General features: G+C 38.6%; 2 protein-coding genes across 4 annotated transcripts in view; one reads left to right on the forward strand and one right to left on the reverse strand.

Annotated features, from left to right (window-relative positions):
* Positions 1 to 116: 116 nt before the first annotated feature.
* On the reverse strand, positions 117 to 8792 carry LOC113024268 (sentrin-specific protease 2-like). 3 transcript variants are annotated; one of them, XR_013909875.1, is made up of 9 exons: positions 8287 to 8792; positions 5593 to 7943; positions 5382 to 5504; positions 4655 to 4720; positions 4445 to 4533; positions 3669 to 3774; positions 3366 to 3471; positions 3156 to 3217; positions 117 to 3062 (listed from the first exon to the last, which is right to left on the reverse strand). XR_013909875.1 is itself a non-coding variant. In XM_080303281.1 (9 exons), the coding sequence occupies exons 2-9, from the start codon at positions 5704 to 5706 to the stop codon at positions 2970 to 2972; spliced, it is 759 nt and encodes a 252-aa protein (XP_080159407.1). In that variant the 5' UTR covers positions 5707 to 7943; positions 8287 to 8419; the 3' UTR covers positions 117 to 2969. The 3 variants fall into 3 exon arrangements, 1 of the variants encoding a protein (XP_080159407.1); XM_080303281.1 differs by having other exon boundaries at positions 8287 to 8419; XR_013909873.1 differs by having other exon boundaries at positions 3669 to 4533.
* Positions 8793 to 23210: 14418 nt separating this feature from the next.
* Positions 23211 to 27676, forward strand: part of smyd3 (SET and MYND domain containing 3) — a 117201-nt gene continuing 112735 nt past the window's right edge. The window contains exon 1 of the mRNA XM_026171213.2: positions 23211 to 23439. Coding sequence (XP_026026998.2) covers positions 23276 to 23439 — 164 coding nt within the window. The 5' untranslated portion in view covers positions 23211 to 23275. The remainder of the gene's footprint in view (positions 23440 to 27676) is intronic.

The raw sequence follows: 27676 nt of genomic DNA on the forward strand, positions 1-27676 counted from the left end.
TTTCATGCAACTTACTGCTTATTTAAAACTACATTAACATAAAGCTAAAGGCATCACGCTCTTTGGCCGTTAAAGGACAAATTAGATCAACCGTTTTCATAGTTTGCTAATCCTTCTTTTAGGTTCAAGGTTCTTTATTTGTCACATGCATAGTTATACAGGTATAACACAGTGAAATGTAGCCTGACACACTCCTCGACATGTGCAAAAATTGGGGGGGGGGGGGGGGGGGGCTGTAGAGGAGGAACATTATATATATATATATATATAACATCCAGCACGCCCCTGCGGGCGGTTTATCCTTCAAGCTCGGGTCCTCTACCAGAGGCCTGGGAGCTTGAGGGTCCTGCGCAGTATCTTAGCTGTTCCCAGGACTGCGCTCTTCTGGACAGAGATCTCCGATGTTGTTCCCGGGATCTGCTGGAGCCACTCGCCTAGCTTGGGAGTCACCGCACCTAGTGCTCCGATTACCACGGGGACCACCGTTACCTTCACCCTCCACATCCTCTCGAGCTCTTCTCTGAGCCCTTGGTATTTCTCCAGCTTCTCGTGTTCCTTCTTCCTGATATTGCTGTCATTCGGAACCGCTACATCGATCACTACGGCCGTCTTCTTCTGTTTGTCTACCACCACTATGTCCGGTTGGTTAGCCACCACCATTTTGTCCGTCTGTATCTGGAAGTCCCACAGGATCTTAGCTCGGTCATTCTCCACCACCCTTGGGGGCATCTCCCATTTTGACCTCGGGACTTCCAGGTTATACTCGGCACAGATGTTCCTGTACACTATGCCGGCCACTTGGTTATGGCGTTCCATGTATGCCTTGCCTGCTAGCGTCTTGCACCCTGCTGTTATGTGCTGGATTGTCTCTGGGGCATCTTTACACAGCCTGCACCTGGGGTCTTGCCTGGTGTGATAGACCCCAGCCTCTATGGATGTTGTGCTCAGAGCTTGTTCTTGTGCTGCCATGATTAGTGCCTCTGTGCTGTCTTTCAGTCCAGCTTTGTCCAGCCACTGGTAGGATTTCTGGATATCAGCCACCTCCTCTATCTGCCGGTGGTACATACCGTGCAGGGGCCTGTCCTTCCATATATATATATATATGTATATACACACACACACACACACACACACACACACACACACACACACACACACACACACACACACACACACACACACACACATTGGGTGAATGTGCAGTAGTAGCAGCAAGCAGGTGAATTCTGTACATTAATATGAATAGACATCTGACTATTTTACTGGATAGACAATATAAACATGTTTAAAATTAAAGGAATTTGAAATGTACATTGTTCCTTGGTTTAGTGTCTGGAAGAGAGTCCTGTCTCAGTCAATTATAGATGATGTGAGATGATGTGAGCGGGCGGGTGTGTGTGTTTAGGGCACGGATGGCTTGGGGATAGAAGCTCCTCTTGAGTCTCTCTGTCCTTGCCCGGAAGATGCGGAACCTTCTACCAGAATGCAGAAGTTGGAACTGTTTGTTGCCAGGATGGGACGGGTCCTTCAGTATCTGCGCTGCTCTAGTCCGGTGTTGTGCCAAAGTAGTTACCCCCGTCAAAAATTGTTTCCCCATTCACGGGAGCGCGCAAAGTAGGAGGAGCCACTTGCCCAGCTCCGTTCTGTACGCTACTTGTCACTGATCTGCAGTCGACGCGATAAAGAGTAAAAGCTGGAAAACAGCAGACTCGATGAATTTAATATTAGTTTCGTGATATTGTAATGTGCCGTGTGGAAGACAGTTTACCTTATAATGTACACTGAAATAACCTGCTGGGAATACTTTGTCTAGAAAACGACTTTGATACTATAATACTGTAAAACCAGATGCGATCATGGAAACACGTCGCTCTCCAGTGAATTTACACTCGGTTTACACTTTGTAGCGAAGCTATCACGAATGAGTTTATTTGCAAAATCAATCTCAGTATAACCAATAAGTACAGTAACTTTGGAGAAGATGTCTCATTCACAGCAAAAGTTATGGAGGGATACAGATTTTATCAGGCTGTGTGGCATCGGCTGCCAAAATGTGTGCCCCCCCCATCTGTAATCCATATTGCCTTTGCCATCACAAAGGGTATATTTGCCAAATAAGTCACAGTATAACCAATAAGTACAGTAACTTTGGAGAAGATGTCTCATTCACAGCAAAAGTTATGGAGGGATACAGATTTTATCAGGCTGTATGGCATCGGCTGCCAAAATGTGTGCCCCCCCCATCTGTAATCCATATTGCCTTTGCCATCACAGAGGGTATATTTGCCAAATAGGTCACAGTATAACCAATAAGTACAGTAACTTTGGAGAAGATGTCTCATTCACAGCAAAAGTTATGGAGGGATACAGATTTTATCAGGCTGTGTGGCATCGGCTGCCAAAATGTGTGCCCCCCCCATCTGTAATCCATATTGCCTTTGCCATCACAGAGGGTATATTTGCCAAATAGGTCACAGTATAACCAATAAGTACAGTAACTTTGGAGAAGATGTCTCATTCACAGCAAAAGTTATGGAGGGATACAGATTTTATCAGGCTGTGTGGCATCGGCTGCCAAAATGTGTGCCCCCCCCATCTGTAATCCATATTGCCTTTGCCATCACAAAGGGTATATTTGCCAAATAAGTCACAGTATAACCAATAAGTACAGTAACTTTGGAGACCATGTCTCATTCACAGCAAAAGTTATGGAGGGATACAGATTTTATCAGGCTGTTTGGCATCGGCTGCCAAAATGTGTGCCCCCCCCATCAATAATGCACCTTGGCGTTGCTATCACGAAAGAGTTTATTTGGAAAATAAATAACAGTATAACTAATAACTACAGTAACTTTGGAGACCATTTGGTTTTTTAGACTTTTTAATTTAACATCTACATCTATATATGTAGATATGTGTTCTCGACAATGTGTGCCATAAGAACACTAGCTGTGGACCTTTAGTGTCAACTATGTACAAGCGAGACAAATAAACACATCTTCTGGTGGTGGGCTTTTCACGCAGAGCTGGTGGAACCACCGCAAACACATCTCACACTGAATCTGTAAAAAAATAAATAATTACAAATCCCAATGTTAAAATTTCATTTATGGGAATTGATCATAACATTTAGCAGTCTTTCTTGATGTCATTACCCATTTGTTGTCAGTTTCATGCTCTTCTTCCCCGCAGAAATGACAGATGTTTGTCAAGTCATCTGTTTTAAAAAGTGAAAAAATAGCACATAGAGTATACTACCTACTGCACTTATTACTTCATTCAAACAACTATATGGTTTGTTTCTACAGCCATCATGATGAAAATATTCATGATGTGAGAACACTGAATGGTGGAAAATGAGTTACCTGTCTCTAGGAGAAGAGTGGTGGCAATTTGCAGCCTGTGTGTGTTTATGGCCTTTTTTGTAGACAGAAAGTCTATTGACTCTTTTCGCAAGATCTTTTCAGCAAACTGAACAAGAGATTCGAAGATGACTAAATAGGCTAATATCGTAAATGTTATTTTATAGTAATTTGTTTCCTGTGAATCAATTTCTTTCTTTTATTGTGTAATTATCTTATATTCCTTTTCCTGTCATTAACATTTATTACAACACAACATTTCCAATATTCTCGTATATATGTATGTATTACGGTTAAGACTCGTACTTTCAATGCAAAGACTCCACATGAGGTAGCGTCCACTTGTTTTGGGTGTTTGACTGTGTCACAAGTCCATCTTGAGACGTTGCATCCTTTTTTTCGCATGAATGCCCTGAAAGACAAGTACAATAAAAACAAATAACATGTTTTAAAATTTTGGTGACACAAGAAGGTGAACAGTATGGAGAGCTTAAGTGTCTGTTGAACATCAAGTTAAGAACTGACCACATGTTTTGTTAAAATCATTACTTTTTAAAAGTCTACAACGCATTTCCGTGGACAATTACTTCTGCTTTTTTTCCCGTTTCCGCCCATGATATAGAAATCAATCACTTACACAGTACACTTTGAAGAGATGTGGAGGAGGAGCAAAGATGAAATTCACACATGTATAACCTATGTGAAATTATTTTAGACATTTGTCTGATGTTTTAGTGCTAAACCTCCGCAACACTTTATGCAACTACTAAACATTATTCTCCCCATGCTATATTTTCTAATGTAAAAACATCATCTCATACAGACATCAGGTCCTCAAATAAACATTGAAACATGGGGAGACTTCTCTTTAAAGGCAAAATTAACCCATAACACCACAATATCAGAAGGCTAACACAAAAATTCAAACCTGTTGCTGCTATTTTTTTAATTTTGAGTGCCAATTTTTTTTTAATTTTTTTTGATTGACATCATACTTATAATTGTCATAATAAACACATAAATAACAACAGCAACAAAGCGTTTAATAAAGGGTCAAAATAAATTTCAACATTTATCCTTACCTTGTTGATTCCAAACAATTTTGGATACCTTGTTTAGTTTCTCCGAGTGGATCAAGATACAGTGACTTCTTTTCTTGTGGGTAAATGACCTACAGTAAAATTATGTGGAGAATTACATGTAATAATTCAAGAGTTAAGATTATCTGCATGCCATGCATTTGTCTTATAAAACTGATTTGATGAATATTGTAAAAGCAATTATTTTTTTACCACTAATGTCCAGTGATGATGTTCATTTACAATTCCCAGAATGACTTCATGCTCCATGGGTTTGATCTTAAATTGAAACAAAACAATAAAAATATTCACTTCAGAAAGAAATGCAATAACATGTTGTTTAGAGTCCTTTCTTATTAAAGCAATTTATGATATATTATATATCATCCACTTATAAAGTACTGTGCGAAAGCCATGATTCACCCCTCATTTCTTTAACCTGTGCAAGAAGCTGGACTATCTTATATTTTTTATAAGTGGTTTTGCACATTACTTCCTCCAAGACTAATAAAGGTCTTTCTAAGGATTTTTTTTGGACATGGAGTTCATTTTCAATCATTTTCAATGCGATCCTTTTACCATCTGCAGAATAATGTTTAATGCTTTCTTAAGCCTCTTTAACAGTGACGTAAGAATCACTTGATAATAAAAAGGTACCTATTAAAGAGATGAAGCAGTGTTGATGATTTCAAAAGAGATATTAGCCCAAATGTTTGAAAATTTCAAATCAAGCATTGATTGGAGTGTGTACAAAAAGAGGAGGAAACCAGACAAGCAGAGAACAAAAGAGAACTGTCAAGTCTGATAAACTATCCACATCTACTAACCCCAGTCTCAATTTATTCTTTCAGCATAAGCTGTTATCCAATCTAAATCTGGATGTGGATATGATCAGAGGTACTTAAACAATACACACAAGATTCTTTCTAGAGATACCTACCTTGAGTCTTGGAGCTTTTCTCTTCCAAATGGCAGTCATTGAAAATGAATCAATGAATGCTGCTTTTGCTGAATTATGACGATTGCATTGTCTCACCATGATCTCAAGATATGCATTAATAGACTGCGAATACAAAATGTAAACATTTGTTAACTGTTGTCAATGAATAAAACACTGATAGTTGCATTGTTGTCAGTAAAGATCAATGTACCTCACTTTCCAACTCCATGTCTGGACCAATTTGTTGGATATCCCAGTAGAATAATTTGTAAGCACCAATTCTGGAGAGTAGAATGTGAGGACTCTTTCCAGCCCAGGCATCCATTATATCTACAAAAAGTAATGAGAAAAAGAGATAAGTCAGCAGGACTAAATGTAAATCAAAATTTCAAATGCATAATTTCTTATGTAGTTGTCTGACAAAAGACGTGTTTCAGGGTAAATACTTACTGTTTCAGGGTAAAGACGCTGATAAAATGGGCACATGGTTTAACATTGTATTTTGTTAAAAAAAAAAAGGAGAACTTAAATTTGCTTTTATTTGGGGGTAAAGTTACACTTACAATGTTCTACAAAGAAATTTAAATAAATTCATATTAATAAAAGAAAAGAAATTTAAATACATAGCAATAGAAATGCTCTTGCCCCCTATCATATCTTTTTCCAGCAAAAACACCTATTACAACAATTTTTTAAAATTATGTTTAGTTGCAGCTACATGACTATATTTTAAAATACTCAGGCTCAAGGCTTGCACCTGTGGCCTTTACTATTACATAACCTTTTCTGGAAAAATGTTATTTTTCTCCTCCAAAACTAGTTTTATTATCTGTAAAATAGAGTGTCAATTTTTGGGCTGTTAAAAGCAGCGTCTTAAAGAGTATTTGATCTTTCGAACTGTTGCTGGCAGGCAGTCATCATCACAACATTAATATACTTCTTGTAGTGGGCATTCTATGTCACTAGCAGCATATATGACAGCAATTTTGGAAAAGAAGAAAATGAAGAACATACACTACTAGTCAAAATTTGGGACACACCTTCCCATTCAGTGTTTTTCTGTGTGTTCATGCTTTTCATGCAGTGACAATCATCTTAGGTGACTACCCCATGAAGCTCACTGACAGAAGGCCTAGAGTGTGCAAAGCAGTGATCAAAGCAAAGGGTGGCTAATTTGAAGAATCTAATATATAAAATATATTTTTGGTTCTTTCATACTTTTTGGTTTACTACATCATTTGTGTTAGGGTTAGTGCTCCATATGTGTCCATTCATAGTTTTGATGCCTCGAGTTCTAATCAACAATGAATCTACAAAATAGACAAGGAAATTAAGAAGCAACATTAAAATGAAGGTGTGTCCAAACTTTTCACTCTTAGTGTACATCAGATGTACAATATCAATCATGAACATTCTGGGTTACACAACAACAAAAGAAAGATTCACAGTTTTGAAGGACTCACTTTTTCATTTGTGTAATTTTACACATGTGGCTTACATCCTTTTACAAGTTTTCTATAATGTTTTGCCCCATGAATGTTTTTTTAAAGCATTAACATATTGTTAAATTTAAATATTCTGTTAGGAAATATACCTAACAAAATCTTTTTAAAGGTGTAAAATTTCCTATGCCATGATCTACAGAGTAATGAAACAAACACTGTCATAGGAACAAAAGTCCTTTTTTAAAAAAATAAAAAAATATTATATTTATTTACATTTCTCTGCAACTGTTGGTTCTATGGTTTGTGCTGTAGATTGCTGGGCTGTAATCTGTGGAGCTGAGGCTTGTGTGGTTGTAGCATTTGGAGCTGTGGTCTGTGAGGCCTGGTCTGCTGTTATGGTCTTTGAGGCTGGGTCGGCTGCTGTTTTGGATTCGGTTTGTAGAGCTGTAGCGTGTTCTGGTGCTGTAGCACTTGTGGCTGGTTCTGGTGGTTCGTTGTCTTTCTGTGCTGTTGCTCCTGACTCTGGTTCTGATACCGTTATTGGTATACCTTGTGGAACTGGAAATGGATGTTTAGTTTGAACTGGTAGTGATGTAAGTGATGCCATTGGTGCTGTAGCCTGTGTAGCTCTAGGAGGAGGTGCTGGTGCTACCGCCACTGGTGCTGCTGTAGCCTGTGAAGCTAGAGCAGATGCTGGTGCTGCTTGACCTGGTTGTGCTGTTAGTAATGTGGCTGCTGTTTTCTTTAAACCCCGGTGTGGCACTCTTGGCATGCGGTCTTTGCTTAACTTTAGTTGGTCAATATTTACTTTTGGAATGATTGTCCCATTGGAATCCTGAAGATCTGCACTTTTACCTTGGATTGCTGTAATAATGTAAGGGCCTAAAAAGTTTGCTTCAAGTTTCCCCCCTTTCCTCTGCTGGCTTCTTATGTTAGCTCTTAAAACTTTGTCACCAACTTTGAAGACGACATCTCTCTTCATCATTTTTATTTTGCCCTTTGTTTTTTCCTGAGCTTTGACCACGTTGTCCTTCACCAGTTCCAACAGTTTTTGATGCTTTTGAATGTCTTCCGACACCTCCTCCTGCCCCACAATGTCTTCCACAGTCTCATCAACCTTTGAATCAAAAGACATGTCTATCATTACTATAATTTGTGTAAGATACACAGATAATACATAAAAGAACTGAGAAATACAGTGAAAATTTACATTAAGTGTCTTTGGTAAGGTTTTAAGACACAATGTATTTCTGGCAAAGCTTCAGTGTATCCTGGGATTGATTGGACATGAAGAAAACTGTTATTGAGGGGTGGAACAATCCATAGAAATATTCAGTGTTGTTGTCCTTTTATGGCAGTGACATAGCATCCATTGAAACTGATCTGCCTGCGCCTCAAAAACTAAAAAAGTTTCATTGTGTGGGATTTCCGTGTAGTTTGTCACAGACAAAAAGACATACCATGAACTCTTCTGGGATTTCGGAAGGATAGCGAGCCTCTCTGCCGAACATTAGGTAGTAAGGCGAGTATTTGGTGGTCACTTGTTTTTTAGTTCTGAGTCCAAACATTACAGCATCCAGGTACTCATCCCACATTTGTGGTTGGTTGCCAATGACTTTACACAGGGCTCTGACAATGAAAGCACATAGAAGACATTCATATGAAAGATCATTTACAGTTTTTAATAGTTTAATGTCATGCATTAATGTTTTGTTTGAAGGGAACCCCCATAAATGTATAACATGTACTCCAAGAATTTACCTCTGGATGGTGCCATTCATTTTCTCCACCAGCCCATTCGTTTGAGGGTGATAGGGGGAGCAGAGGCTTCTTTTAATTTTTAACAGTCCACAAACCCTTTTGTTGAGCTGCAAAATAAAGTTATATACACTGGCTATAAGCACATTACAATAAGAATTTAAATAAACAGCTGTCATACTAATATCTCAACAACAGATTTATAAAGACCAGAAAATTAACCATTTTCAAAAAATTATTCAAATATGAGTTCACATATTTTTGCCAAAGACTAAAGTACTTACAGAATTGACAAATTCTTTGCCTTGGTCAGTAAGAATCCTTTTCGGGGCTTCGAACTGGTGGACGAATTTTATGAGACAGTTTGTCACTTCCACGGCTGATTTTGACTTTAAAGGGTATGCTTGTGGCCATTTTGTAAAATAATCAATAAAAACACATATGTATTGATGTCCATTGTTGGTTTCAGTAAGTTTTCCAATGAGGTCCATCCCAACCAGTTCAAATGGCTGAGAGACCTTAAAAAGAAAATCATAGTTAAGTTAATAATACTGAAATTACACAGAATGCTAGTCTACTGTTATAATTTTTTCAAGTATATAATCAGTAGGTTTCTAAGCAATGAAAACATTGTGTGATTAAATGTGATTATTTGCTATGGTCGATGACTAACCTTTATCGGAATGTATTCTGCTGGTTTTTTAATTGTTGCAGCACTTGCCTGGCAAAGTGCGCACTGTGAAACCTAATCAAAAATAAAAGCAATTCAATAACAAACACAATAGTTGATGATCAAGGTTTACATAACTTATTTTGAGAGATACAGAAACATTGCTGTGTTCCTCTTAAAATAATTTAGCTGTAGTTGAATTACATAGAGTTTGTTTTGGAGTACCCACCCAATTATTGATGTCGACTGACATCCCTGGCCAGTAGAACCGCTTTGAAATGGCTTCTCTTGTTTTTGTTTGCCCGCAATGGGCCCCAGTAGGACTGGCATGAAAATCTGAAAAAATTGTGTTTGCCTCATCAGCCCCACAGACTACCGTTGTCTTTATGGTTTTGTCTGTGCCTTTGTAGCGCCAGTAAAACAGCTGCTCCCCTAAACATAAACAAGAAAATAGAAAAGTTTATTATAGCTGTTTAAACCACGACAGGTCTATATGTGGTAAAAGTCATGACAATACATCTTGAATGTAATGAATCAATTATTTATGTGATATAATTTGGGGGTGACTATTGGACTGGTTCTCTATATTTATGACAGTATGACTACTTCAGAAACCAAAAAGATTATGCCACACACAAGACTGTATTACTGATACTAAAAAAAGTGATGGGTGTGTAAAGTAATTATGACTAATGGCCTTCAGATATCATGGATTTATTTTTAATACAAATATCAATTCGAAGTAGTTTAATTCCAAATTTCCTGCTGTCAGTAATTTTCCACATATGTAATTTAAAGACATAAAGACATAACAGTGGGTACACCTGCGTAAATGGGTGTGGCACATACCACTCCAAAAGTAATTACGACGTAATATATTGTAGTTAAGCTATAAAAGGACAAAAACAGTTCTTAGTTAACGCTGTCTACTTAATAGCAAACCTTAAAACTTTTACTTTAATAAACGCACATGTGCCTATTAACCGGGGTTAACTAGGTCAAAGAAAGGTCAAGCTAATTAAATCGGTTAGTGCAAATTAAGACTACACATTATGCCATTGTATATGTATTAATATATATGTATTGATGACATTTATAAACGCTACAAAGTTGCAGTTATTACCTTCAATGTCGTAAATAGCAGCTTTTCTTCGGAGAAGAAATTTCTCTTTCTTCGTGAAAAGCGCTGGATACTCGCCTTTCAGTTTATATGCAACCAAAATCTTGTACTCGTCTGGTTCCATCCTCTTGTGGTGTTTGTTATTTTCGAAAACAAATTGTAATGTAATCTTTTAGTTAGCTCAGAGGCACTCTGGTTTTCGGTTCGTGCGCACAATGTGAGCTAATTTGCATAATTGATTAGGAAAACCCACGTGACCGGAGATTTTGGAAAAATTTGACAATGTCGGAGTCGAGTAGGCCTACGAAAGGTTGGCCAAAACTAACTTGCCAACTTTTGAAAAGCCCTGTTACTTACAAAGACGATAAATATATATATTTAAATGTTGTTTTAAATTTTATTTATTTACAAAGAAAAACTCTGCCAATGTGCATCATCATAGAAAGGGGGGGGGGCACACATTTTGGCAGCCGATGCCAAACAGCCTGATAAAATCTGTATCCCTCCATAACTTTTGCTGTGAATGAGACATGGTCTCCAAAGTTACTGTACTTATTGGTTATACTGTGACTTATTTGGCAAATATACCCTTTGTGATGGCAAAGGCAATATGGATTACAGATGGGGGGGGCACACATTTTGGCAGCCGATGCCACACAGCCTGATAAAATCTGTATCCCTCCATAACTTTTGCTGTGAATGAGACATGGTCTCCAAAGTTACTGTACTTATTGGTTATACTGTGACCTATTTGGCAAATATACCCTCTGTGATGGCAAAGGCAATATGGATTACAGATGGGGGGGGCACACATTTTGGCAGCCGATGCCATACAGCCTGATAAAATCTGTATCCCTCCATAACTTTTGCTGTGAATGAGACATCTTCTCCAAAGTTACTGTACTTATTGGTTATACTGTGACTTATTTGGCAAATATACCCTTTGTGATGGCAAAGGCAATATGGATTACAGATGGGGGGGGGCACACATTTTGGCAGCCGATGCCACACAGCCTGATAAAATCTGTATCCCTCCATAACTTTTGCTGTGAATGAGACATGGTCTCCAAAGTTACTGTACTTATTGGTTATACTGTGACTTATTTGGCAAATATACCCTTTGTGATGGCAAAGGCAATATGGATTACAAATGGGGGGGGCACACATTTTGGCAGCCGATGCCATACAGCCTGATAAAATCTGTATCCCTCCATAACTTTTGCTGTGAATGAGACATCTTCTCCAAAGTTACTGTACTTATTGGTTATACTGTGACCTATTTGGCAAATATACCCTCTGTGATGGCAAAGGCAATATGGATTACAGATGGGGGGGGCACACATTTTGGCAGCCGATGCCACACAGCCTGATAAAATCTGTATCCCTCCATAACTTTTGCTGTGAATGAGACATCTTCTCCAAAGTTACTGTACTTATTGGTTATACTGTGACCTGTTTGGCAAATATACCCTCTGTGATGGCAAAGGCAATATGGATTACAGATGGGGGGGGGCACACATTTTGGCAGCCGATGCCACACAGCCTGATAAAATCTGTATCCCTCCATAACTTTTGCTGTGAATGAGACATCTTCTCCAAAGTTACTGTACTTATTGGTTATACTGAGATTGATTTTGCAAATAAACTCATTCGTGATAGCTTCGCTACAAAGTGTAAACCGAGTGTAAATTCACTGGAGAGCGACGTGTTTCCATGATCGCATCTGGTTTTACAGTATTATAGTATCAAAGTCGTTTTCTAGACAAAGTATTCCCAGCAGGTTATTTCAGTGTACATTATAAGGTAAACTGTCTTCCACACGGCACATTACAATATCACGAAACTAATATTAAATTCATCGAGTCTGCTGTTTTCCAGCTTTTACTCTTTATCGCGTCGACTGCAGATCAGTGACAAGTAGCGTACAGAACGGAGCTGGGCAAGTGGCTCCTCCTACTTTGCGCGCTCCCGTGAATGGGGAAACAATTTTTGACGGGGGTAACTACTTTGGCACAACACCGGCATCTCCTGGTGTAGGTGTCCTGAAGCGGGGGGAGAGCAATCCTGCAGCAGCGTTCTGCTGTACGGATCACCAGAGGTGTGGACTCGAGTCACATGACTTGGACTCGAGTCAGACTCGAGTCATTAATTTTATGACTTTAGACTTGACTTGAAAAAATGTTCTAAGACTTGTGACTTGACTTGGACTTTTACACCAATGACTTGGGACTTGAATTGGACTTGAACCGGTTTACTTGAAAAGACTTGATATTTCACCCCAAATATAAAATTTAACATGCATATTATATAGAGATTGAAAATGTGAGGTCATTCACGGGTAGAACCGCAAAGGATTCTGGGAACTCGTGGCAAGCGGTACTAGCGCACGCAGGCTTTCAATTAAAATCAGTTATACAGCGATAAAAAGAAACACAAAAATGTCAAGAAGCCGTTGTATTATTAACTGCAAATAGCCGGTCGCATGACAGCCACGGGAAGCCGACGGGTAAAGAGATCGGTTGTTATCGGATTACGTCGTTGAAGAGAAATTGTTCGAACCATGTTTCCGAAGTAACAAAGACGAGACTGGATTGCAGCCATTCAAAGATCAAATATAACGTCCCAGAACCCTCCAGCTCACAGGTTAGTCTGCTCCAAGCATTTACACGAAGGTCAGTGTTTTTTAGTAGTTAATACTCATTTTCATAACATAATTAGTGATATAGGTCAGTGGCGGAGCGGGGGGGGGGGGGTGGCTTACTGGGCTTAAGCCCGGGTTGTTTTTTCAGAAGCCCGGGGTCTTTTGGAGTGTAATTTTTTCATAGTTAGATGCCTGGCTGACAACTGTATAAAACAAAAACTACACACAATATTCGAAGCACATAGTGCACACTGTGGGAATTTATGACTGTGCGTAAATCCCCCCTAATATTGGTATGATCCGAGCTCAGACACTAAGCGACTGAGCGAGGGGGCGGGGCAGCTGCTGCCTGCGCGTGCGCTGTTGGAGAAGCGCAGCCAGGCAGACAGAGGAGAGCTGAAGTTTGAGCAGGTACCAAAGCAAATCATTCGTACTGTACCAATAATGTAAATATGACGGTGTATCACAAAAGATTGATATCAAACTGATCATTTGACCCATGTTAAGTTACTTGCTCTTCAAGTGAATCAACAAATGGCGACATGAAAAGCTGAACAACAACACTGCTGTTTTTTTAGAGAGTCTTAGCTTACATGTGTGTTTATTTCATATTTTCAGTTGTTACCCTCCACGGCTAAATAAATCGGTTTCAGTAATGCACTGATATACAAGAATGGACATAAGGAGCTTCTTTCAAAGAAAAAACTCAGGTAGATGTTATTTTATATATTGTACTTTGTATGTTGTTCAGTATATTCCTATGCAAAACAAAAATTTCAACACACAGCAGTATATTGACAGTTGAAACCAGATATTTACATACACTTTATGGAAAACACAAGAACATCTTTTTACTGCACAACATCAGTTTAGAGTAAACTTGTTTTGTTTTGGATAAATAAATATTGAAATATCTTTTGAATTAGTTAAATGTCAGAATAAAGAGAGACAGAGCTTTCTATTTTTTTATCTCTTTCATCAAATTTAGGAGTACATATACACTAAGTTTATTGTTAATTAATAAGAAAACTCCAGACGATTCCATTCTGAGCTGAAGAAGCTTCTGATAGGTTAGTAGAGTCCATGTGAGTAAATTGGTGGCACAGCTGTGGATGTGGATATAAGGCAAAACACAGAGCCTGTTTCTTTGACATGGGAAAATCCAGAGATATCAACCAAAACACCTGGAAAAGAATTGTGGAGCTCCATAAGTGTGGCTCAGTTTGAATACAATTTGGTGCCATTTGCAATTAAGAAATACAGAAAGTTTCTCTCTTTACTCTTAAAGTTAACAAATATGTTTTTATATTTATCAATCTAAAAAAATAAACATTTAGTCTGATTTGATGTTACAATTAAAAAAGTGTTTTTATCTGAAGAGTCTGTAAATATCTGGTTTCAACTGTATATTTGATGATGTTGGTGTTTGGCTTGATTGTCAGCACAAAGAGGGAGAGAGAGGAGCAGAGAGAGAGAGAGGAGAATGAGGACAGAACAGAGATGAACATAAGCAGGTGAGACACACATGTTAGTCAAATGGTTGTTTACCAAAAGTATCACCGTATCATAGGTCCTCATGTATCTCGTACCTAATGTTTCTTTTTAGGTTTGTTATTTTTCAAATTCTACATTTATTAAGTTATGCAGGCTTGTTTTCACAGCAAGGCTAAATAATTATATGAACCTTTCTGAATCTAAATAGTGGACTTCGGTAGAATTAAAAAATAAGTGTAGTGCAGGTTTTAGTGCTACTATCATCTAGTTCTGATTCTGGTTCTGTCTTGGTTAAGTCCTCAGTAGTCCTGATTTTGAACTGTTGTAGTCCTGTTTTAATTCCGAATCAGTTCTGGGTCTGGTTGAATTGGGGTTTAGCCCCGACTTTGTTCTTGCTGCTTAATTTAAAACCTATATGAAGTCCTGCTTTTTTGAACAAAACTCAAAACAGAGCCTATAACCCCCCGCCCCCATCCCACATGCATACTACCCTTTAGGGCTAAGCCCTGGGTGTATCAAATGTCTGCCTCCGCCTCTGATATAGGTTACAAGCAAGTCTGGCGCTGAACAGAAATTGTCGCGCTATGCTCCTTTATTTATTGTGCATAAATAGTGAATTGTCCTGACACAATATTGCGTTTCGCTTCTGTTATTATGGTACATTGACAAAAACATATACTTTTATTCACAGGATAAAACAGGTTTTTTGTATCACTAATTGCCCAGTGCGATTACAGACTGCGGTAAAGTGAGCCGTCATTTGTGAGCCGCGGTCAAGCCAGCCGCCTCCTATCCGCGCGGTGATTACAGCATACAATATTGTTGTCACTGCTACATTTCTGTAACGCTACCAGAAATTATTTCCACTACTAATTAATTACCGTTGAGCTCAAAGGTCCTATTAATAAACGGTTAAGGAATATGTATTTATGACGACAATTTGTGAGACTGGTAAACTTATGATACGTACGATGGTCTTTCGTTCTACACGGTGCATTTCAAGGTCCTGCACCCATCCGGCGGTAAACTGTACCTGGGCTTGTTGCAGTGACCTGAAGTTACTAAACTTCATGAGTGTATGCACTCACTCCAAGAACCGTATAATTATAAATATGCATATAAATATGCTACGATGAGATAGCTGACTTCATCTAACTAGCAAATGTTGTCCAGGCTACGTTGGTGATACAGTTTTTTTTAATGTGTATGATATTTTTGTCATGCGATTTTAAAGCTGGTCCTACAACCGCATCCAAGAATAACATGCAGCTTATCTCAGAACTGTCGGTGAAAATTATTCTTGGAGCTAAGTTTAATTGAGCTGCATTTTAAAGAGGTGCAATTTCACAATTTGTGTATATTTTCTAAGTTCACTATTTTGTCATGTGTTGAGAAAAACACAGATTTTAAAATTACATGGTCTAATATTTACATTTAGCATAACTGCAACATTATTTTTTCGTTTTTTTTTTTAAAGACTCGAAATTCAAAGTTTCAGACTTGTGACTTTACTCGGACTTTTACACCAGTGACTTGAGACTCGACTCTGACTTGCCTGACATTACTTGAGACTTGACTTGAGACTTGAGGATAAAGACTTGAGACTTACTTGAGACTTGCAAAACAATGACTTGGTCCCACCTCTGCGGATCACTCTCTGGAGAGCTTTTTGGTCCTTCACACAGCTGTTCCCAAACCACGATGTCATGTTCTGTGTGAGGATGCTCTCCACAGCGCCTGTATAGAAAATCCTGAGGATCTTTGGAGAGACCCTGAACTTCCTCAGTTGTCGTAGGTGATACAGGCGCTGCCTAGCCTTTTTGGTCTGGACCTGAATGTGGGCAGCCCATGTCAGGTCTGAGGAGATGTGGACACCAAGATACTTGAAGGACTGCACCCTCTCCACTGGAGCTCCATTGATGATAATGGGCTTGTAGTCTCTGTGCTGACCCCTTCTGAAGTCCACCACCAGCTCCTTGGTCTTGCTGACGTTCAGCTGGAGGTGGTTGTCCTGGAGGGGGTTGTTTTAGCTAGTTGAGCTCAACAAAAATGGAGGAAACTCGGGAAGAGGTTAACGTCAGAAACTTTTGCAGAAACTGGAGGAACTGCTGCAACTATGTTTTCCAGAACAAATTTATGTTTGCGAGCTTGGCGGCTGTTGTCCTCGGTGAGTTACACTTGATTTGAGACTGTTAACATGCTCTAGCTAACTTTCTTTAAAACAATATGGTAGTTAATTAGGACTTGTGGAACACAGTTAACAAAACAACCACAAAGTCATTTTTAATATTTGTGCTTTAACAACATTAATTTATTAAACCGATTTTCTAATACAAAATGAAGATTGTTTATACAGGTAACCTCAACAACTAAACAGGCCTTTTTGCTGCCTACACCTTTGGTTGCTGGGCTAATCAAGCCTCCCTGTGTTAGCTGGGCCTCCTAGCACTGCTATTTCTGATATATTATTATTATTATTATTATTATTATTATTATTATTTGCACCCCCAGAGTTTAAAGGGTGCCTTGAGATTTTTTTCCAGTTTTGTAACATGCTTATAACAAACTATGGTAACTGCTAGCAGTGCTGAGAGTTAGCCATAAAATAACTGTGGGTGTAACAGCACCATCCACTGGACCTGATCTATGTGACCCCAGATCTTATCAACAGGCATGGACACTGAACAGATCCTCCACACACATGAGATGGTTTTTTTTTTTTTGTCATCAACAATTTTTATTTATTTCATTTTAAACTTCAATAACAGAATTTAAGAATAACTACATAAATAAATAGTTTAAAAAAAACATGGGATGTTTTTTATCTCTTTATTTATGAAGTATACACAGAAGTACAACAACAATATAACAATCCAAAACAGATCTACACTACAGACATATCTAAAGTTTACTAGGCATAATCATCTTTACCTTAAATAAAATATTGGAGGTTGAAGAAATGGGTTAAAAAAAATACAAATGAGAAAATAAGAGTAAAATTTGGTAAATAAAGCTTGAACACTAACAAGATGTAGAAAACAAAGGCTGGTTCATTCTTTTAAAAAAGTTTTATAGTAGTGGAATGGACAGTGTCATATAATCTGCTCCTCCTGTTGAGCACAGTGTATCAGCAGCAGGTTAATTCAGTGGAGAATATTCATCTTCAACTAGTATGTAGGAAACAGATAAATGACAACACACATCCCCTACAAGGTGTCTTTTTAACCAACAATTATGAATTGTATTATGTAAGTCATGTATAAGTATGTATAAGTCATTAGTACATTTTTCAGTAAAGAAGTAAATGTTTGTAATCAAAAAAACCCCAACAAATGTTGGCAATGTGTTTGATTTATATTCCATATTCTATGGTATTGTTATGTTTTTGGCTCTTGTTTTGGCTTCACTATTCAACTTTCTCCAGTTTTTCTCAGATTTTTCCTCTTTCTCTGATTTCTGCCTCCTCTCTCATGGTCCTCCTGCCCCCATCTGTCCACTTATCCATCTGTTTTCTGTTGCTCATTGAGGTCTGGGTTCCTCTCCAAAGCCAGCTCCTCCAGCTCTTTTGGATGGACACCAATCCATTTCCTATCCAGCTGGGAGACTTAATCCCTCCAGTGGGGGGGCATCTGACTTCAACCACTGCTCAATCCACAAAGCAACAAAACCCTATGGCTCCTCCTGTAGGTGGTGGGCCCCCACGAGAACGTATGTGGCTAATTCAGGCTGAACCTGACTGGGTCCCATTGGTTCCCCGGCACCATGTCCTCCAATGGAGAGCCTGATTACCGCCACAGAAGAGGCAACAATCTGGCAGAAAAGACTGGAAAACCTGCCAATGGGTGGGCAAACCAAAAGGCTGCCCCACTTCTCTACCTGAGAGACAACAGAGAGCGAGAAAGAGAAGAAAAGGGGAAAACAAGCCCAAGCACGAATTATATTTAGAAGAAATGGTACAATAGCTTATTAAACACTAATCCAAAAGCAAAATAATATTTGTTAATGATTAATCTTTAACTTGGCATCTGTACATGTTTGAGAAATTAGGTTGTTTATTTTGTTATTGAGAATAAATAAAATTGTCATATTTTGTTTTAACTGGTCAGTGTTTTGTTGTGTTTAAATTCACATTTTCTTTTTAAATCAAAGTAAAAAAGAAGAATTTCAAATAAGAAATTTTTAAAAAGATGTCCTTGATCATTTTTCACTATACGATTTTTTTATAAGATGAAATTATACTCTTTTTTTCTCTTTCATAAAAAAATATTAAAGTTGTGTTTTTGCATGGCTTTTGTATTATTCCTGCACTCATTCATTTTCAAAACATTCATGAGCTGTTTATGTATTACTTTTATGCAGGACTTGCTGTTGGCTTGGTCATCAGGAGTGTCAACACTCTTGCAGAGGTAGAAAAAACTACCTCGGCTTTCCAGGAGAAATACTCATGCAGATGCTTCAGTTCATTACTGGTCCTCTTATTGTGACCTCTGTGATAATAAGTAAGATAGTGGATCATTTCTCACCAAATTAACTGATATATTCTGGATATCTAAAGTGCTGTGCAGACGTCTTGAGCCACATCTCATTTTTCAGATATAGTTTCCAAGGAGCCAGACTTGCTTGTAATTTTAAAGTGGTCTTGAGCAGTAGTTCTCTCTGCTTTCGGAGGATTTCTTTGGACATTGGTGGCTTTTTCACTCATTTTCAGTCCAGTGATCAGTACTATTTTCAGAGGAATGGTTTTTTGTTTGCTCAGCCACGTAAACACTGTATAACACACACACACACACACACACACACACACACACACACACACACACACACACACACACACACATACACATATATGAGAAACAGTCCTGGCCCTTCAGCTGAGCTATCTAGTTTCTAAAGTCTCAGTGGAAAGGTGGATGTCAAGAAGCTGCCTTTCTTAAGCAAGAGAAATGAATGAATTCAAATTTGATATTTTGTGCAGCATGGTGGAGGCTCTGTCACAGTTTTCAGCTGCTTTTTAGCCAGTGATGTCAAAATTGATGGAAGATTTAATGATGTGATCTCAAGCACACTGCCAGTACAGTAAAACCATACCTGGATAGGACAACGCATAATGGAAAACTGTCTGTCATGGCTTGGCCTCCCCAGAGTCTAGAGCTCAACATTATTGAGGCAGTGTGAGATCATCTGAACAGAGAACAGAATAAACGGGCGCCGACATCCACAGAAGGCCTGTGTGATGTCCAGCAAGAAGCCTGGAGAACTACTCCTGAAAACTACTTTGAGTTAAAGAAATTACAAGAAAGCTTCCTATGAGAGTTCAGGTTGTGCTGAAGAATAAAAAAATAAATCTTGACTTTCAAGCTCATTAAAATTTCCCCCTTATTTACTTTCAACACATTTGCATAGTACTGTACTGTCCTATACACAAAGTCCTAATAAAACATAAAATTATAATTACAAAGGCAGTTTCTTGAAAATAGTCGCAGTGGTGACTGCTGATTATTTAGAGTATCTTGAATACTGTGTCTGCATAAGCCTCACTAGCACATAACTCAATATCGCTAAATGCACTGATATATATCTAAAAATAAATGTTAAAAATTATTTTTTTTGCAATTTAAAAGAACTGACACTTTCAATGGATGTAATATATACAAAAGTAGTGATTACAAAATAGTTGCGAAGCATTTATAACTCACATTTATTTGTCTAAAGCTATATTTACAAAAGACGTCACTTCATCAATATCACTTTCAATAAACAGCATTATCATTTTTAGTCACATTACAAACTTAATTTAGTCACATTTGAATTACATACAAATAAAAAAAATAAAAAGGTATTTGGACAGCATTATAAATATTACTCATGTACGTTGTAAAACCTGTTTTATGCCATTTTAACATTCAAACTAAATTACCATCAGGTATTGAATATCTGGATTTTAATTATGGCTGCTTAAATGTAGTATCTCTAATCTGGGTATGGTTTGTTTGAAAGTCTGCTGTGTCTATCTGCTGATTACTGTATTGTCTTGTGTTTTATACTTTTACAGGAGTTGCTGGTTTGACTGCTTCTGCCTCCAGAAAAAGAAGTATACGTGCAGCAGTATACTATAGCTTGACATCAATTGTGGCTGTGATTACGGGTAAAAGACAAAACTATAAAACAAGAAGCCAGTTACTTTCAGATTTTTTGTGGACATAATTGAAAATAGGAATGTCTGTATATCTGTGACTGTTGTAGTAAGTAGATATAATCTAATCTGAAGCTTGAAGCATCTTTCCAGCACCTTACTGAATTTATGCCACCAAGAATTAATGCAATTCTGGAAGCAAAAGAAAGTCAGATTTAAATATATGTAGTTTTATTACTGTGTAAATTAATGTTAATTCACAAAATGCTTCAAAATGACCAATAAGGACGTGCCCAGAAGTTGGGTGTGTTTAGCAAGACTTACTTTCGCGTCTTATTTGTGGTTCTGTATCTCTGTGTATGTCTTGCAGGATTAGCTCTGGTGCTGATAATCAAGCAAGGAGCTACTTACAACACTCAAGATATCAAAGAAGGAGATGAAGAAAATTTCTCCACTATTGATGCTTTGTTGGATTTAATAAGGTGACTGTATATACAAGCAACAACAAATTGCAGTAAAGACTGCCATGAGTTTTGTAGATGGTCAGCATGAGGAAATGAAAATATTTATGAAGGTTAATTCGTTTCTTAACAGAAACATGGTGCCACAGAATTTGTTTCGGGCCTGTGTCCAGCAGGTATTTTACCTTTCCTCATGCTATGCACACACCACTCCCTTGTTTGTTTTCAATAAAGGGTGAAATGTAATATTTATGCGATCTATGCGATTTTGTGAGCTTACTTTTTCAAATAATAATACATCAAATAACTGTCAGGCCACTTCTCTTACTGTGCTCCCCCTCTTGCTTCAGAATACCGCTGAAATTCATTTGGTGGCTCACTACGTTGATGATGTCAACACGCTTGGCCTGATTTTCTGCTCCTTTTTTCTTGGACTGACACTCAAGCTGATGGGGGAAAGAGGGGAGATCGCAGTTGAAGTTGTTACCATACTCCATGGGACCATAAAATATGTTATTAACTTAATGTTAAGGTACAGTGGAACCGTATAATCTGTGGTGAAATAGAAGTAAAAATATATGCTGCCTGGAGGTTTTCTCTCACTGTCACTGTCTAATGATCCATTTTTTGTTTCTTCCAAGTTTGAGAAAATTCAGGAGTCAAATGAGCTTATTTCACCAGAGTTGAATGAAGTTTTGTGTTCTGTAACTAAGACTGGAGTTTCTGGATGTAACTCTGAAAAAACTGGAGTTTCTGTTTTCACTTCTCAGCCAAGTTATGTTGATCCCGAGCCACCTGTTTTTGGATCAGTTAATAGTACAGGGAAGGCTTCGGTAGTACTAATTAATAGTGAGCTTTCAGATGTAGATTACATGTGTGAATCTGTTATGAAATTTTCTGACTTGGACAATCATAATCTCACTCAAGACATTAAAAATGCTGTTCAAAAGACTATTTGCTGCTCTGCTCAAAAGACAATTTCTCCTACTGCTGAACTAAACAGGGACAGTTCAATTTCCCAGCCAGATACTGTTCAGGCTACACCTCATGAGACTGTTGTTGGTGTTGCTTCACCCATGTGTTACGCGGCTCACCAGCCAGTTCATTCTGAGGCTGCCTGTGATAAACCTCATGTTTCCATTATCTCCTGAGTTAAATTTCACAAGCCCAGAGTATGCTCATTCAAAGACTGTTTGCGTTGCTCATTGTGAACTCTTCAAGACTGTGCGTTCTGTGATTGTCCAGGTTAAGAGCAGCAAGGTGTCATCTGCTGTTAACAAGCTGGCAAAAATACTTGGTTTGAACACTGCAGAGTTGGTTGCTCAAGTTAAAGTTTTAGTTCCACGATCATGTCTGTATAAATCTGTGCTCCATGCTTTTCAGCCAGTAGTCCTGGGAACTGTGTGTGCAACTTCCCAGGCTGCATTTTGTAAGACTGTGTTTAATGTTGCTTCACACCCAGTTTATTCAGACACCGCTTGTATGAATTCTCCAGCACCTGTGACTGCACCTGAACTCACCTTTCCTAAGACTGCTAATGTCAGCCTGGACAACTTAAGAGTAGCAGTTTTACCAAGGTCAGCCAGCCGGCTCGGTCACTCAGGCACAGCTGGCTGCCGGCGGAGCTCACGGGCGCGTCACTGAAACCCCCCCTGGCTTCTGCTCCGCGGCTGCTGAGTGACCCTTCATCTGGGACTCTCCAAAGTTTTGCTAAAAGTGCGCAAATATTACACAATAGAGAATTCAGAAATCACATTTGATAGTGCATACTTCATTAGTTCATATTAATAAATCTAATAACAACCATACACAGCATTACCTAAAACCAAACTAAAATTAAAAGGGAAGGCATTGGTTTATTATATTAGTGATATTAACATATTATTATTAATAATGTTTATTGACATTTCTATGCCATTTACAAATACCGTCTGTGTTATATCTAAAGAAAAGCAAAAACACTAAATAAAAACCAAGTGTTCAAAATAATAAACTGTGAGGTGCACATACAGTTTGGAAAGAAATAGTAATAAAAAAAGAAATACAAAAAATACGAAACAATCGTTTTGCATTTATATGTAGTAAAAGCGTGTGTACGTTCATGTGACGTCATGACGCAGCGTTTATCGCGGATGTAAACACGGAAGTTTGTTTCACGTGGAGGGAAAATCAATGATGGCACCGATTCTCGAGCGTTTCGTCAGCCCCGGGAAAGGTAACGGTCTCCGGGCAACGGGCAGGATACGCAAAGGAGAGCTGGTGATCTCTGCCGAGCCGCTGGCCTGCTGCGTGTCCAACAGACTGGCCAAAGAGGTCTGCCACCACTGCTTCACTCGGTAAGAAGACCGGGTGTGCTCGCTCTGTCAGTGTGCGAACAGCCTTTTGTGGAAAGGAAACGCTGCTGGGTGGTTAGTAGTGTGTTTAGTTAAAGTGGAGGCAGTGTGATGGTTGAGGACTCGCTCTGTGCTTGTGAGAAGATTAAATAGGTAAATGATTCCCATCTATGTTAGTTTGAGTTTACCGAAGGTGGTCTATACGGTCTACTGTATATCATAGACTGTATAGTCTTTATATATAAGTGGGTGCATGGGTACTATGGATATTTCTTGTTCATAATAGCTGCTAAATGATAACATTAGTAGATGTAGTTCTTCAACCGGCCACGAGATGGTAGCAAGGCTCCTTCATGGAGGAGGCAGACTTCAGTTATGATAATCTGACAGTGAAATTTATAACAGGAAAAAATCTTTATAAGTGCTGTAAAAACAATAATATCAACAATATCAACAACCATGAACCCCTTCTTTGTTAATGGGGGAACGAATATCAAACCAAGCACTTCATGGTTTAGACGGACTTTCTGATCCAAAGTTCAGCTTCACTTTCAATATATGTAAATTTTTCTAGTGAAATGTTTAACATCATTTGTCCCATCCACGACACAACATTTGGTCTATAAGATCTTTATGATAGATCAATATTGATTTGTTTTGACTGTGACTTTCTTCTTACGAATACAGTCCAAGTAAATGGAGTTCTGGAATTACTTTTGAGATAATTTTCTCATGTCACTCTGACCTCAGCCCATAGTGTTATTAATCTTTTAGTGTCTGCATATTTGGAGCATATTTCTGATTTAACTTGGCATAATGTATAAAGGGTTGCACTAAAAAAAAATTACAGTGAATTTGTCTAAGGCGTGCAATAACTGACTTAGTATAGAGTTACAAGTTTTCACAGGACTATATGCAATCCTGGGGAAAATTAAGTGCACCCCTACTGCTACGATAGGAATTAAATATAGGTGCACAGGTGTGCTTATCAAAAAAATGTATATGATTGAGGTCAGCCTCTGTTTTAAGCACTTTTATAAAAGCAGACATTTAGACAGTTTCCTAGTCTGGAGCATTCAAGTCTGTGTTGACACAATGCCGCAGTTTCCCAAGAGTGGACTTCCCAGCAAATTCACAGTAAGTGCACAGAGTAAGTGCAAAAAAACCAAAGAGCCATGCCTCAGACTCTACAGGCCTCACTTAGCATGTTAAATGTTGAAGTTCAGTTAGAGAAAGGCTGAATATGTGTGACTTTTTTGGAAGGGGTTATGGTAGAAAGTCTCCTCTCTCTATATAAAAGTACACGGCAGTATGGCTTAGGATTGCAACGCTGCATCTGACTAAATGACAAGACTTCTGGAATAATGACCTTTGGAGAGAGGATGAACCATATTGTGTTAGAAAACTTGGAAATGTTATTATCTTTGCGTTCATGACCAAGGACTCAAAGCCAGTAATACCTGTTGTGGCTTTTGTTGGTTGTATGATCTAAACATGTACTCTTGTTTAGATATAGAATATGCATTAAGAGTTAGTATGCACTATCAGTTGATATGGGGCCTCATGTTGGGTCCTTTATTACTGCCTGATTCTGAAGCTCTGTCCTTTATGCTGCTAAATTAATTTGTCATTGGGATACCAAGCAGCAAACTTACTGCGGTGTGATGTTTGTCCACATGTATACAGCACTAAATTAGCCTCAGATTGTTTTTTGTACTGACCAAGTTATTCTCTTGAAATTATAAATAGTTTCTCATATCAAATTCATAATTTTTTTTCCATTTTTCCTGATTATATGTGGGAAGGTACACATTATCCTTTATTTGCATCAATCTGATGACTTGTCCTTGGTTTCATCTCATTTGCTGCTGTTATTTTTTTTTTTTTCAGTTTGATGCTTAATGATAGCACTGTGGTTTTCTCTACTGTTGCCAAACCTACTTAATCAGGCTAAATGGACGTATGTGAATTTAATGAGGCTGCTAAGGAGAGAAACAAGTGTGCTAATTTCTGGTGCAAAGTGATAGGTTAATTACTGTGGGCTATAAACAGTACATATATGAGCCTAGGAAACAAATGAATAGAGACAGTCTAGCAACGGGATCACATCAGCCGTGATGCCAGTGACTCTCATCAGTGGACAGCACTCGCGTTCAGCCTGGGCCTCTGTTTTTGTGTTGTATTGTGTTGACAGACTTGTCCAAAACTAGCCTTCCTGTCATGGCTGGTTGCAATGATCAACACAAGAAGTTATTGCAGACATCTTTTGAGAGAATATTAAAATACACATGTTTAAACAAGAAAGTAATGCTTTTTAGAGAGTGTACTCACTCTTTAATACTGCAGTCAAAATTACTATCTCTTCTCACACTGTAATATGTATCTGATGAAATAATAAATAGTATTCAGTTTCATGGTCAATGAAAATGAAATCTCCTGATCTGTACCCCACCATCAACACATACATGTAGATGTGTGGGTAAAAGTCTCTGCAGTGCTGTGAAAAACGGTCTGGGCTCACCCTTTCTGATTTTGTATTAATTTTGCATATTTGTCACATAGTTTCATATTTGTTATTACAGCTCAAATAAATTTAAATATGAGACAAAGATAACCCAAGTAAACACCAAATGCAGGTTTTAAATTTTGATTTCATTTGTTAAGGAAAAAATCGTTTGTGATAACTGGCAGTGAGTCTTTCACATCGCTATGGAGAATTTTGGCCTGGTCTTGTGTGCAGAATTGTTTTATTTCAGCTGCATTTAATGATTTTTGAGGATGAACCACATGTTTCATGCCAAAGCATTTCAATCTGATTTAAGTCTGCATTTCGATTCATTTTGTTTTCAGCAGCAAGGCAGCCCTAGACCATAATACTACCACCACCATGTTTGACTGTTGCTGTGATGTTCTGTTTATGAGATGCTGTGTTCATTTTACAGCAGATGTAACAGGAGTTAATCTTTCTAAAACGTTCAACTTTTGTCTCGTCAGTCCACAGAATATATAGAATATGTGTATATTAGGGGTGCAACGATACTCGTATCGATATTGAACCGTTCGATACAGTGCTTTCGGTTCGGTACGCATATGTATCGAACAATACAACATTTGTAATATATTTTATCAACTTTCCTTCTGACGATGCTGTCTGTGTTGAGCGCTCAGTGGATCAGCGTTCGACTACTCCGCCTAGGCTGCACTGTCGAGCGCAGATCCACTGAACGTTCAACACAGACAGCATTGTCAGAAGGAAGAGCGCAGGGCAAGCTAGCAGACAGAAGTTAAGCTCTCCTTGCAACATGGCAAATTGAACCTCCCCCACCCTCATTCAGATCTGGCGTTTGGAATTATTTTGGTTTTCATGTGACGTATGACCCTGAAGGTAAGCGCGTCATGGACTAAAGTAAAACAGTATGTTGGATGTGCCACGCAATGCTCAATTACATGGGTGGGAAGTAGTGTGTTAGTGCAGTTAGCTCATTAACGTGTTAGCCGTCTAGCCCCACGCACGGGGCGATCAGGGGTAGCTCGTTAACGGAGATTTGCCGTGTTGTGGCGTTAACGTCATTTCAACGAGATTAACGCTGACAGCACTAGTGGGAACACAACGAATATGACTGCACATTTACGCCGACATCATCCTAGTGCAAAGACAAGTGGAAGCAGACAAAAACAACAAGCATGCATGCTACAAACTTTACCCGAGTCATTTAGACAGCCGTTAGCACATGATTCTCCTCATGGGGACCTGATATGTTTAATATTGTGGTGAGCTCAGACAAGGAGGAGACGGAGGTGTCGTTTGGTCTTGCTTCCCGTGAGCTAGCCAGGGAGCACAGCCGTTTATTGACATCTGCAGAAGAACACTGCCGCTAGCTAACTGCTCAGCGCGGCAACCGCATAGCAACAACAACAACAACACACAGGACGCCCTCTGACCCCGGAAGGACACACCGTCGCAGCGAGAGGGCGTCACCTGTCACTATGGCAACATAAACAAAACATAACTGTACAAACAGAACCCCGAACAGCCCTGACCCGCTACAATATGCTGCTGAGAATATAGCCCAGAAGAAGCGTATAGTATTGCTTTTATTTTGGAAAGAGCCATTTCTCTGTAATAAACTCTCTTTTCCAAAGATGAGTGATTCCTCAATCAGATTTCTTTTTTTAATTACTTTTGTTTCAGCAACATTCAATTTAAAAACTGTACTTTTGAGTTAAAATATATATTTAT

This window comes from Astatotilapia calliptera, chromosome 1 (genome assembly GCF_964374335.1).
Source record: "Astatotilapia calliptera chromosome 1, fAstCal68.1, whole genome shotgun sequence".
NCBI classification, from domain to species: domain Eukaryota; kingdom Metazoa; phylum Chordata; class Actinopteri; order Cichliformes; family Cichlidae; genus Astatotilapia; species Astatotilapia calliptera.

Coding starts and splice junctions, on each gene's coding strand:
- LOC113024268 (XM_080303281.1), bottom strand. CDS start 5,706: ATGGATGCCTGGGCTGGAAAGAGTCCTCACATTCTACTCTCCAGAATT. Junction 4,534..4,654: donor ATCATCACTGGACATTAGTG/GTAAAAAAATAA, acceptor ATTTTACTGTAG/GTCATTTACCCACAAGAAAA. Junction 3,063..3,155: donor ATGAAACTGACAACAAATGG/GTAATGACATCA, acceptor ATTTTTTTACAG/ATTCAGTGTGAGATGTGTTT.